Here is a 13,726-nt window from a genome sequence, read left to right as displayed (position 1 = left end):
GAAGTCCATTAAAGCTGAAGCCTATCCTTTCGTCTACATGGATTCCTTGAGAAGTGTATTCCCTGACATGAGGATCTAATGGTCGTGTTAGAGCTCAGTTGCCGTCCACCTCTTCCTGGTAACCTGGTAGGCTAACCGTTCACCATGACCCTTTCTACACTTCCTCAGTCCTGGTAATGGTAATGGAGAGACCCAGCAGGTCATGTCTTATTGGTCCAATCATTCCTCATGATTGGGTTAATAAATTGGGGATGATGATTAAAGGTGGTTAAGTAGGGAACTGGGGAAGAAAATGAGAAGGAGAGGAAGGGGAAACGAGAAGGAGAAGTTAGTCTCATGCATGGAGGCACAAGGACAATTTAGGGGAGCTGTCACTTTTCAAGGACACGTCAGCGTTTTGTTGTATTAATGATACTTGCAGCAAGCCAGTCCTGATAATAGATGAGTCTCGTGAGTCATTCCCAGGGGGGCTGGGGATAATGTAACCGTGGTTATGGCTGCAGTAGAGCTCGATGGACTCTGAGGTACAGGGGCGGCTGCGGCTCAGTTGGTAGAGTCGGTTGTCTCTCAATCGGAAGGTCGAGAGTTTGGTCCCCAGCTCCTACAGCAACATGTCCGATGTGTCCTTGGGCAAGACACTTAACCCTGAATTGCTCCCGCTGCTTCATTGGTGGTGTATGAATGGGAATGGGATTAGTTACTTCTGATGGTCTCACTATATGTTTTTGTTTTGTTCTTGTTCTGTTTTGTTCCTGATTTGATTTCTGTATCGTATTCATGATTATTGAGACAGCCATCAGTGTGTGAATGTGGAGGTGTGACCTGCAGTGTAAAAGAGCTTTGAGAAGTCAGAAGACTAGAAAAGCGCTATGCCAGATCAAGTCCATTTACCATTTACAATGAACAAGTCCAGTTGTTACTCAGTAAAGGAGATTAGGTCGATTCGGTGTGTTTCTGTTAACTTCTCTGTAGTGTTGACCATGAAAGTTCACTGGAGGAAGATCTGTCAGGATTGTCTCATCATGTACAGAGGTTGGTCACTCGCTGCATTAGCCCTATACTCCAACTGGTGCATGAATTTCCCACTCTCTCTCTACAGTCATGCCTGCTCAAAGAAATGGCTGGGCCCTTAGAAGGCAGAGTGAATGAACCCTCTGCAGATGCCATTCAATCATATCAACGCATGCGTATTCAATCAGTAGCAATAGCGCTAACCTGCAGGCTAACATTGAAATCCTCTGCCGGGATCCAATCAGCTACTAAAACAGACTGAAAATGTTTCTTAACAAGTTATTGTTGCCTTGTGGTCAAATCCCCTAGCCTCTGTTATGTTCTGCTACCCTTAATTTGTACAGGTCCTTGTATGGGTATTGAATGTCTGACATTACTGGTCTAACCTTTAAGTCTAATGGACCCTGCCCATGACGTTAACAACACAAACAAAAAGGTTAACCATTTTAAGAAAGGGAAGGGAGGGGCGTTGTTACATTTTCTTATCGGCAACTATAAACAATTTTTTTTTTTTTTTCGGCTGCCTTGTCTTCAGTATATCCTATACATCATACTTTACATATTTTTTTCAGGCCAATTTAGAAAAATCCAACTTCTAGAAAAATTAATGTTGAGGCAAGAATAAAGAGGATGTTTCATTTATTCTTCCTAGTCATGTTATTTGAGAAAGAGATTTATCCTTGGACTATCTTGGCACTTGCACAATAACCACATTTTTGGAAGCACCAAACACAAAGCTGCCTTTTCGAGTATAGTTTGAAGTGATAATGTCTTTTTACAATCAGATGAAAATGTGAACCTTACTGCTTTTAAACTGTCTTGTCAAGTACTGAGAGAGATGAAGTATGAGAGAAAGCTTCTTTGTGCAAACAAAACCTGGCTCTAATTGTCAATCATTGTCTTTACCCTTTCCCTCGTGTGTAGTTGTAGGTTGGCCAGGAAAACACTGCATTTCACTTGCAGGGTGTTGTGGGTAATTGAGGCCAGGAAGAGCTGCGTTGAGAAGAAATTCATAGGGTTGGAGGTTTAATTCACCTTATCAGAGGCAGCAGACGTGTTGGAAGAGTCAGTTTAAGACACTCTAATACCAGGACTCAGGGATGGAGTCGAGGCCAAAGCTTCACCAACTCTCCTGGATAGCTATTTCACTGCAGATAATATCACACTCTGCGCTCTGTGGCCACTAAGAAGGCTCAAACGAAGACTTTCTGCAGCTAGTTTGACTGACGGAGCCCTTGAAAGCAAATGCCCACTGTATTGCTTATCTGCTGAAAGATGTAGCTACAGCTCTGCTTGAGGGTCATGACACACAACATCCATCGCAGCTGCAGAAATTGAGAGTCCGGCTGCAGCAGACAGAATGTGTTTTCAAAGGTCAGGTGTCGTGATTGAAAGGAAAGGTTGGCCAAGCAGGGATTGAACCATGCAAATACTTTTCCATTTTTCAGCAGTGAAACACACACGAGAAAACAGAGAGTTTCATTTCTCGGGCTTACAGCGTGGCTCATGCAAAGCCCTTCACAGCAAATCCTTCAGCATGCAGGGGATTTGAATGGAAATACACAGCCTCAATGTGACCTGTGTTGATACAGTAGGTGCAGCAGCAGCATCACAACAGTGTGCACAACATTATCATCCTGATGCAGATGCTGCCCTCATACCATGCTACATTAACTTGATCATTTTTTAAATAAATCTGAAATATACACCTATAATACCTTTAGCCTTTTTGTTCCTAAAAGCTAAGAATACTTTTGGGTCTCCTTATTTTACATGTGTGGACGGGCTCATAACATGATGTTAGTGGTGATTAAAACCATGGTTACAAAAAATGTAGCAATGCAGCGCCAAATGGTTGTAGCATATCTTCCACAGCCTTTACGTTGGCAAATTTCTTTTAAAATATGATCCATTTCGAGACCCTCCACGAGGCGAAGTCAATTTATTGCAGATTAGGCCTGTAACTTTTTTTGTGTTTGTGGTGTTACGGTACGGTGCATGCAGTCACAAAACAAATACGTCTAAGTGGAGATAAAAGGCAATCACACATAGCTGTATTCACACTCTAATCCAGCTATTAAACAACAACCGAAGAAGAAGTAGACACAACAAAACACAAGAAGAATAAGTGTAACATACAGTAGCAACATGACATGGTGGAGCTAGAAAACTGCTTCTTTTAAAGCGTTATTAGTCATATCAGATCAGGAGTTGTGTTCTATATTTCATATAAATATTGATTTATTTTTATGTAGCTCTTTAGTTTGCATCATTTTCTTATGGCATATGAATGCATATAAATGGGATTCCGATGGTCTCACTACAGAGCAACCACTACCTAGTGGGTAGGTGTGACATGCGGTGAAAAAGCGCTCTGAGTAGTCAGAAGACTAGAAAATAAATGTACAAGCTCAAGTCCATTTACCATTTGTAGTTCAGGTTGTTCTGATTTAATATATATGAGGACTAAAATAACTCTCATGAATGTAAGTGAACAAAATACCAGTTCAAGCATTGGCAGATCATTTGTTGTTTAGCAACACTCAAGAGGGTCAACCTCATTTAATCAACGCAACATGGCCTACTGCAGTGTCAGGCTTTTTCATTGGTGGAAGCCATTTTATTCATCATAATACTACACCAGTCACTTCACTGTTTACTCTCTGTTCGTCTCTGACCTCTGTTTTCTCTCTGTCTGTCTCCCTGCAGGACCTTGGCGGGGTGAGTCCTCCTCAGAGGAACTGGAAAGGAATTGCTATCGCTCTGCTGGTCATCCTGGTGGTCTGCTCCCTCATCACCATGTCTGTCATCGTCCTCACACCAGGTTAATGACCGCACGGATTGTACTGTGTTTGATGTGAAATGTTACTCTGGCCTCCTATTGCAGTATCCGCCAAGACCTTGGCCCAAACGTTCTCATAATTCAACTACCGAATATCCAATATTTGTGGCATATAATATATACTTTGGGGTCTAAATGTCTAAAAGGTCCAACATATTATGACTTGTTTTGGTAGATTGCTTCAAGCGCAAACTACAAGACTGCTGTAAAGGATGCTCAGATTGTTAAGGGTCCCTAAAGATTTGTTCTACAACCACTACAAAAGTCAAATAATAACACAAACAACTGGGTTAATGTGTGGTATAAACCAAATTCTTAAATATCAAAGAATAGTGTCCAGGTTTAAAAACACAGGAATTGCCTTCAACAATGGGTCTTATCAATCTCATACTGACGATCCAATTATTGGCAGCTCAAAGTTCAGTCAAAGGTCACATATTATCCAACTTATCAAACATTTTAAACAAGTAGACATGAAGTGGATTTGACATAAAATGTTGCCTTTAACAAACTGTTGTGTTTTAATTGTATAATTAGAGAATACATGAAGAAGTATCAACATATGTCCTCTAAAACCTCATACTTTACAAAGTAGTCTGGCTCCTTGCAGCATATTGTCTTGGTTTTATTGACCCTGATCAACCTGCTGCATAAACCTTTTAAAAAAAAAAAAACATATCTATGACTATAAGCATTGAAAAACATGCCAACAAAGTTCATGTTCAATATAAGAACAGTCCCTCAATTTCCTCCTTCACTGTATTCTGACCTGCTGCGGTCTCCACAGCTCCACACTGTTAGTTACTCATGCAGGATTCAGCTGGAATTCTAATGTAAATGAAACACCTGCTTTTACAAATAACTAAAGAGAAACCTCAGATTTACTCATCTAAAATCATCACCTCTCACTGCCCGTTCGTCCCCTCTCTCCCCCCGGGAGTCTTACACGGTTGGTTAGACTTTCATTGCCTCCATAAACAAACACACAGTGTGGAGTTATCAGGGAAAGCCAATATGGCTGACATTCAAAATGTCTTGGCCCTCTGTTTCTGCTCACAATCAGCAGCTGTCCTATTCAGAAGAATCTCACCACTGGCACGCTGTCGGTCGGCAGAAACCATAACATTTCATAATTAAAGAGGAAACATATCCAGGGGCTACAGTGGAGCAGCTTGAGGATTTTCAGGTCCACTAATGATTGCGCTAATGAACAAATGAAGCGCCAATCTCACAATAAACATTGTTCCATGTGCATCTTCTTCTTTATATGTTTAAGTACCTTTGTGTAAATCTGGATTTGATGGACTATCAACACACCATCTGCTGAACAGATGGACACGTTGTTTTATCAGGGATTAAGGAATATTTTAATTAAGACAGAAGTCAACTTGAAAACTCGATATTAAAGCTTGAACATGAACTATTGAGCATAATGGGGTAGATATTTAGGGAGCATGTGTTTCCTCAACAAGACGTTATGTGCATTATTAAAGGAGGGGGCGGGGGGGGGGAATTTCATAGAAATTTGGGAACATCAGAATGACCGCATTCGAAGCCTCTGTCCATTTGACAAAGAAAACTCCAATATTCACTTTCCCTTGTTTCTCTATTTTGGTGCGAGGAAATTAAACTAATCTCGCTAATGTTTGTCAGAGGTTAGCTTATTGTGAGCTTAGCTTGATAAGGAAACTTAAATGTGCCATACTACACAGGCAGTCACAATAAAAAAACAAGCTATAAGAACTAGAAAGGTCTTCATATGTCAATACAAATAACCCTGTCACATTAAACAGCCTTTGGATACATGTTGACATAAAAACGGTGATTTAGGGGGCAGAAAAAGGTTTATTTTTGGGCTTTAGATGCCTTTATTTTAGAGATAGGACAGAGGATAGAGTCAATAGATCAACGAGAGAGAGAGAGAGTGGGGAGCGGATCCAAAGGTCGGATTCAAACCTGGGCCGCCCTCTCTTAGGCACATGTTTATTTTTTTTCCCTTTTGCTATAATCACTCAACAGAGCTTGTCCTGTTTTACAAAGTGAAGATAGTGGTGCATTGTTAATATCCATATCCGTTTGAAATGTGCTCTGACTTGTGTAAGCACAGGAGAAGAGCCATATTCAAGTGTTGTGATTTGAGTCAACAGCTCTTCAATATAAAGCACCACACTTCCGTTTGTCCACCTTCAAAATAAAAGCATTAGATGATGTCATAATGTTTGCAAGATGAAACTGAAATTCACAAAGCAATGAAGTAAATATTTAACGGATGCCGTGTCGACAGTGAGCATCTGATGCTATGGGATGTGACATGATTTCTAACACTCACAAGCTGTTAGGACACAGTGTTAGAGTTTCTGGCCATTCTTGCATATATCAGACTGTTTTATTGATGTTACAGTCAAATCAATTTGAATTTGATGGAGTCCAAATTTACAAACTACATTGTTTTTTTCTGCAATACTTGCCGGTTATGCACCTGCTCTTCCTGTGTTCTGACAGCTGTGTCTCTAACACATGCAGACAGGTGGTAATAAATCCTCAGGATGCTTTTGATGCTCAGTGTCAGGTGTTTGAAAGGATGACTTTGTGTTTTTGATGTTGTAAAAACATCTCAAGACCAGTGGTGAGAACATGAAAAGGAAGGCCTGCTAGGTAGAGAGCAAAGTGGATTAATGAATGATCTTTGACATTTATTGTTGTTAGAGATGCACAGATTGTGGAAAAATAGGACTGACACTGATTTCTAAAACAACTATTTAGACAACTTCTTTTGGGGTAAGACTCCCACAATACCAACAATTTGTCTCATGTTTGACAATGACTATATATTATCCAACAGGTGACTTCATCTGCCAAATAGAAATTATTTTCTGAATCAGTAGTAAAGGGAATTAGGTGCCAGCATTAAATTGATGAAACATCGGCAAAAATTGCCAAATTATATTTTTCGATGTCAGCAGGACCAATATCTGCCGATACTGATGTTAAACCGATGCATCTCTAATTGGTTGAAAACTTCACACCTATGATTTGTACACCCATATGACACAATACATGTGAGGCAACTTAACAACTCATGGTTTATTTTTGCAGCTGACAGCCAGACCGGAAGCGACACCAAACTGATGGTGGAGGATCTGTTCAAACCAGAGTTCCAAGTCCACGACCCCGAGGCCAAATGGATTAACGGTGAGTGATCCACAACACAAACTGTACTGGAATTTAGAGCTTTCCTCTTCAATCCTTCAGATGGATGGAAATGAGGCAGCAGCTGAAAACGATGAAATAAGCATAAACATGCGAACGGTTTATAAGATTTGCTTACCAGGGTTGCACTGTATATTGTTTTAGCAGCGACATGGCAATGTGTGCATGTGCAATAGTAGCAATGCAAGATGTGGCTAAGACACACAGTTCTTTATAACACAAATAATCTACAAAGAAAATTATCTTTGAGCACATAGATAACTGATCACTGTGCTTGGAGAGTGTGGCTGTAAATATGAAAGCACCCATGACACTGTCAAAGATAATTTCAGCAGCATGCACTTGTGTTTTGTAGCCTAGATGAGGTTGCTTTTGGGCAGTGTTGGGATTATGACTACTGTAACACCACTAATATTTAACCAGTAACTAGTAGCATATATACAACATACAATTACCCCGTGCACAGCCTGAACACGTTCTCAGGAGTGCACGGTTGCAGGAACATACCATGAAAAATAAATCAAAACTCTGTGGAAACACTGAAAACAACTTTACTGTATTTTATTGTGAGCAAACAACGCGTCTGCCTGTAGCTTCCTCAGGTTCGCTCAGCACAATTACTGACATTTGAAGGCACGCATTACTCGTTCCTTATGTGAAACAGGCAACAACAACACAAGATTAAACATCGAGTCGGAGGGTGTCAGCACGGTGGCACCGTATCCTACATAAGGTTGCTTTAAAGTACACCAGCTACAAAGAATGACTGTTGAACGTATGAGTTCCTGATTCACACACTGCAGGTGTCTCATGAAATGTTCTGTGTTTTTTCTCATGACATGAAATATTTTACACAATGTTAGTATTTTTCCTTTATGGTTCATCATTAATGGTTACTGGTCTTGAGATGTCTTCTCTCAAGATGCAGAATTTGTATGTGATCTTAAATCAGTCATTGAAATTGGTTTAATTGAGGCATGAGATGATGGTGACGGATGAAGCTATCATTAGGCTTCCTTTAGACTTTCTGCTTGTTCCACAAATTCAAGCCCTGCATCACATGTCTGTACATGTATTTATATATATCACAGCTCGACTCTAACCTGACATGAATGACGTCTGGATGACTTCTGAGCGTGCTTTGCAAAAACAAACATCATCTCTGCTTTTGTTGAGCAGCAGAGGGCTGACATGTCTCTCTGCCGTCTCTCCTTTGTTACTGACGCTCACCAAAGACGCCAGCAGACAGTTCAGCTTTAAACAGGACTGCCATCCTTCACCCCAGTCTTACCTCTGCATGTATTTATGTAAATTCAGATGTTTGGATGCATTTTCTGTCTCCTTATTTAGATTGCATCGATTCCTTATTTGCTAGAAGCGGATCATACGTTAAGCCTTGAAGGCTCTGGCTGGAAATAAACCACATCAAGTGAAGTGCAAGAGAATCTGATTAGTGTTTGTTTAGAGAGAGGGAGAAGATAACGATACCTCCAAGGGAAAGAATGGACAGGATTGTGTTGTTCCCGTTCTCCATGTGCAGATTAGTGTGTTTGCTTTGGCTTTCCTCTTCGATGCCCGTCAACTGTGTGACTCTCAGTCCACACCCGAGGGCAAGTGAAAGAGGCAAGGCCTTTCTGTCCATCAATATTTCATTCCCGGGTGACATTTTTCCACTATCTTCACAACGCCATCTCATTCCCTCAGCTGACCTCAGGCTAGACAGAGCGAGCTCGGCTGTTGTGCGATGAGCCAGTCAGAAAAGTCAGCTTTATAGGCCGCTCTGTGGATGGATGGGGCAAAATAGACCCCAGACAAATGAGAGAAGATAACAGACAGACGGGCGAGGGGGAAGATTGATCACCAGGATTTGAAGAAAAAATTAGATTTTTTTTTTCCTAAGTCAGAGGCTTTGGAGGTTTTGGCTTGAAAGTCTTTCATCTCTGTCGACATCAGAGATAATCTGAATGAGTACATTATGAGAGCCAATATAAAGTCGAGTGCAAATTGGATGGAGTTTATTTTACAACTTTATTTACACAGAATAAGACTGTCATCAGGCCTCAATTTAAAAAAATCAGACAGAAGATAGAAACATTTAATTTCCACTTGACAGAAAGTATTCTGATAGTGTTACTTTGATCTTTTCTGTTTATAATTTAAAACAGTTTCTTTAATTCTGTAAAAGGATGAAATCTTCTTTAAGAGCTTCATTATGATTGAATTATGACAAAAAAATAAATCTGACAGACCGCCTGGGGGTCTGAAGGCGTTTTTTCTCATTATCGCAATTATTTACAAAACTTCTCTTTATAAATAAAGTTCATGACATACATCGTGATAAAGCTACAATTTCTGTGATTCCAACCATGTAAACTATTTCCAGATCCAACCACCACAGCAGCCACAATCTAAGCCACAGAAACTGTCTTCTGCCATTTGAAGATTTACTGTACTCTACCAATCATAACATTTCAAGGAAGACGGTCCTGCTTGCTGCATCAGCAAGGGTCGGTGCGATTCAGTTCTAGTGAAAGACATAATCTAAACACAATACATCCATAAAGATTCAGGGATTGCTTCAAATTTGCCATCGCTTTTCCCAATACCCGACTGCATCTTCTGTAAAATGTCATATTGATGACATAATTTACATGATTCTAGATTAAGAAATTGCCCACAATCTGAGTTTTTGATTGACGCCTCATTTGGCCAATTACAACCATCCATTCACTGTTCCCTGCCTATAATAGTCAATGAGAGCCTGAGTTGAAAGGAGGTCACTCCCCCTATTCTGATGGATCTTCTGACTGGCTGATGACTGAGGTTTCTCGTAGCCAATAAAAATACTGAACACGTGGATATTTTGCTTCAAACGACCACTAACATCCCGAAAGCATTGAGAGCATTTCCGACGCCAAACAGATTGCGATCTGTGACGAACGCCTGCCTTAATTTAACAGTAGTACGCACATCCTGAAGATTTTAGGAAGAATTTCACCAAATTCTCAAACTGCAGAGCTTTCAAAAGAGTCTTTTTTTGTGCTTGTAGTCTAACAATTTTGTCGCCTGGAGGCATTTTAGGGAAATTATACAGGATCCATAAGGGATTAGAGATATACATTTATTAATTCATCATAACTGATATTGATTAAGTATGAACCCAGGATCATATATTCATTATTAATCAGCATCTGAAAAGACAGTGTGTCGTAAAAGTCTAGAGGGACAGAGAGCATTATTAAAGGTAGATCAAATATTTGATGAGTCAGAAGGTGCTAAAGGATATCTCCAAACATCTAATTTTGGAGTTCAACCTATTCTTGGCTATGTTATTGCTGCCATTATTGTAAATTGGCTAAAATGACTCGATATGTACCTAAGGCTTAGTTAATATAATTTAAGCTAGCGAGAGTGGTTCAAAGAGACAATATTAGCTGCTGCCAAATGATAGCTACTGGGTGTTTGAGTTTTTGTCTTAAAAAAAGGCCCAATGTTCTTCTGTATTGACCAGTTCATATCATCAGGCGGTGGTGTATGCAGGAGTGCAGATTGAAAAAGCAATGGGAACCACGCTATCTACGCTAGTGACGTACCAGCTCCCACCATCTGTACTCAAATCATGATTTATTTGTCTTTGTAAACAGATGCATGAAAATGTAGCTAGCAACCCATTTTATATTTAAAAAAAAAAATGCAACTTGCGCCGCTGTCTCACAGCGTTTAGATTCCCTGACTACCTTGAATGCCAGACCTCCATTCAACAAACAAAACGTTTTAAAAGTAGTTTTTTCAGACCCGACAAAGCTCACATCTTACTTTTTACAAATCTGCTTCACAATGTCATTTCGGCACACTTAATCCCCGTTAAATTAAAGTAAATCACAAGAAAATCAGTTTCCTTTTCTGTGCTCGAACGGCTGAAGTGAGCCAGAGTGAAGTCTGTCCTGTTGAACTGAGAGATGAGAAGCAGATGAACGGGTGCTACTTAAGAGGACGTAATGGCCAAAGAAATAATGGCGTTTATATCTGCAACATTAAAAAAACTGCATGGAAGAGGAGGTCTTGAGGAAGAGGATGACAGAGGGTGATTGCCGATAGGTTTCTGAGATGGACAGAGCACTGATATGAACTTGTGAATGGGTTTCCACATTACAGCTTGATGATTAGTCATAGGGAGGGCATCATTACAGGTTACATTTGGTGCTGAGAGCTCAGTGATTCATCAGGTACACTTCCATCTCTCTTGTATCAGAGCCAGTTATTCACAGAACATTGTTCCTGTGAAAGGCCTCACCTCTTTGTAGACCTCTTTGCCTCAACTTTTTTTCGATGCCAAGTCAAACCCTCAATTATCTGTAGTTAGCGCTGGTGAATTAGCATTAACCTGACCGTGCGTCACCAAATCAATCGCATCATTTCATGTTGCTATCACTTTATAAAGAGTATCTTCTTTCACACAGATCTGCATGTTTACTTTAATTCAAAAAGGCTTTAATTGACACAATATCACCCCTCTGCAGTGTAGTCTGACATCTCTGCAGTGTTGCATACAATTCATTGTCATTCTGACGAGGTGCGGCTGTTACTGATGAAGATCTGCACAGAGATTAAAGGGAGACATCTGGTTGGTGTTGTGCACAGGTGCATTAAAATGACATGCACAGTCCTCTCCAGCTGTTGTGAGAAAGTCACATTCAGCTCGGCGCTGCACGTGATTCAGAGAGCGTCACTCTCCATCAGTCGTGTCGCGGGCTCCCCCCTCAGCCTGTCATTGACAATCTGCTGCGAGAAGGGCATCGTATCGTGTTCCCATTGGCTCAGCCGGGAGGAAATAACACTCCACTTGGCTCGCTTAAGCTCTCAAAGCCAGGAACTGTTCACTCAATAGCTCAACAGAGAGTGAGTGAAGTGGAAAAACACTGTTTCCTTTTTACCAAGACAACATTTATTTAAACACAGTATTCTAAATCAAACATGACCCTGTGCCTTTAATATCAAGTGACCTCTGTTTGAAGGGAAGACATGAAAGATTTTCATGGCTTATGTTGTATGTAAGAAGATGTGATGTACTACCTCCGGTATTGAAGTAATAGAAGCTATCATGGAAGTGCAAAATCCTGCAGTTCATCGAGTGTCCATTAGAGGCTGGTTGCAGAAGCACCAGAAGTGACATACACACCTATTTTAAAAAGCCTGTTTTTACAGCAGTAATTAACATATGTACATCCTGGTACAAAAACCAAAATAGGTATTATTTGATCATGGGTGGAATTTTTTTTGATGACTCATCCGTTTAGATTTGATGAAGGATTAGAGTTATTTACAGTCAGGCGCGTAGCTGATCTGATTGATATGTGTGACGTAACTGCTTGTCAAAAAGCTTAAAAAACCCGCCTCAGCTCCAGCTCTAGCTCTCATCTTGTCTTTAAGTTGACTGAACGTTAGGGTGAGACAACATTTCCAGCATGGAGACCGCCATCGATGGGCTTTCAGAGCCCCCCTACAGGAACAGATTGCTGACGTCACTCAGGCTTTATCCTGTAATATTTACAGGATAATTTTTATGTAGGTCGTAATATTTCAATTTGAACCAAGGAAGCAGGAAAAAAAGTGCTTGTCCTGAGGCTGCATGACTCAACTTTATGAATGTATGGAGATAAGAGAAAAAAGACAGAAACTTTTGGACAGATTGAAAAGAACTGGTGTCTTTCGTGAGTTCTGAGGTTAATTCAGAGGCTGAGCTGTCACGCTGGAACAGTCCACACACAAACACACACACTCTGTCAATACAGTGACCAAATATTTTCCAACCACCAAACTCTGTCTCTTTAGAGTACTCCAGTAAGCACCACAGGCGTATTCAGTGTGTTTGGGGGAAATCATTTCACTGCGGAGAAAATCGACCAAGGGCACCTTTTAACACCATGGACGCCTTTTTATTGCTGCTAGGAGCTCTGTAGGTTTTTCTCTGCAGCATGAAAGCAAACTGTTGGCATACATCCAGCATGACAACATATGGCACATTCCTCTGACTCATAGGCTAGAAACAGCCAACTACAAGGACACACTGTTTGAGTCGCACGCATATGGACAAATCGGTGTTGGATTCAGAGAGGTGGTGGATTGATTTACCTATTTTTGTTGGATTAGGCTACAATGAGTTGTACAAAACATTAGGAAATGCTAAAAGTGAGTTATGTATTGCAATACTTACTTTAATTGTACTGAACACTGGGGAAATTTAGTTGTATGTTTTAAAAACAGGACTATTTTGTTGGGACTCTGGACTCCAGCCCGTTGTTGTGACTGTTGTCTGCAGCACACTGTGTCTGAGAGAAACTGCATGAAATGTGTTATTTAACAAGAGCTTTTTTCACTTCAGAGAAGTATTGATGCACAGCTGACAGAATATTTTTCTTTGTGAATTGTGTACACAAAAGACAATTCCTAGACAACATGCCTGTGAGTGCAGAATATCATTGATATATAGAATCATCAGAACATAATTTAAATCATAAAATTATCTTACTTTATGATCAGACATTAAAGAAACATGCTATGTTAAAGTGCTGGCATCTCTGACAACCATGCAGCAGCCAGTATGTCCTCCTTCTAAGTTCAGATTCTGGTCCTGAATGCTCTGGATTTGTTTGGACCAGTTTT

At 40.4% G+C, this 13,726-nt stretch overlaps 1 protein-coding gene across 2 annotated transcripts in view; it reads left to right on the top strand.

Annotated features, from left to right (window-relative positions):
• Nucleotides 1-13,726, top strand: part of LOC109983495 (inactive dipeptidyl peptidase 10) — a 184,757-nt gene that overhangs the window by 99,992 nt on the left and 71,039 nt on the right. For both annotated transcript variants that reach the window (XM_065962056.1, XM_020633217.2), the window contains exons 2-3: nucleotides 3,721-3,835; nucleotides 6,950-7,045. In XM_065962056.1, coding sequence (XP_065818128.1) covers nucleotides 3,721-3,835; nucleotides 6,950-7,045 — 211 coding nt within the window. The remainder of the gene's footprint in view (nucleotides 1-3,720; nucleotides 3,836-6,949; nucleotides 7,046-13,726) is intronic.

Source organism: Labrus bergylta, chromosome 13, assembly GCF_963930695.1.
Source record: "Labrus bergylta chromosome 13, fLabBer1.1, whole genome shotgun sequence".
Classification (NCBI taxonomy): domain Eukaryota; kingdom Metazoa; phylum Chordata; class Actinopteri; order Labriformes; family Labridae; genus Labrus; species Labrus bergylta.
This window is presented reverse-complemented; position numbering and strand designations above follow the sequence as displayed.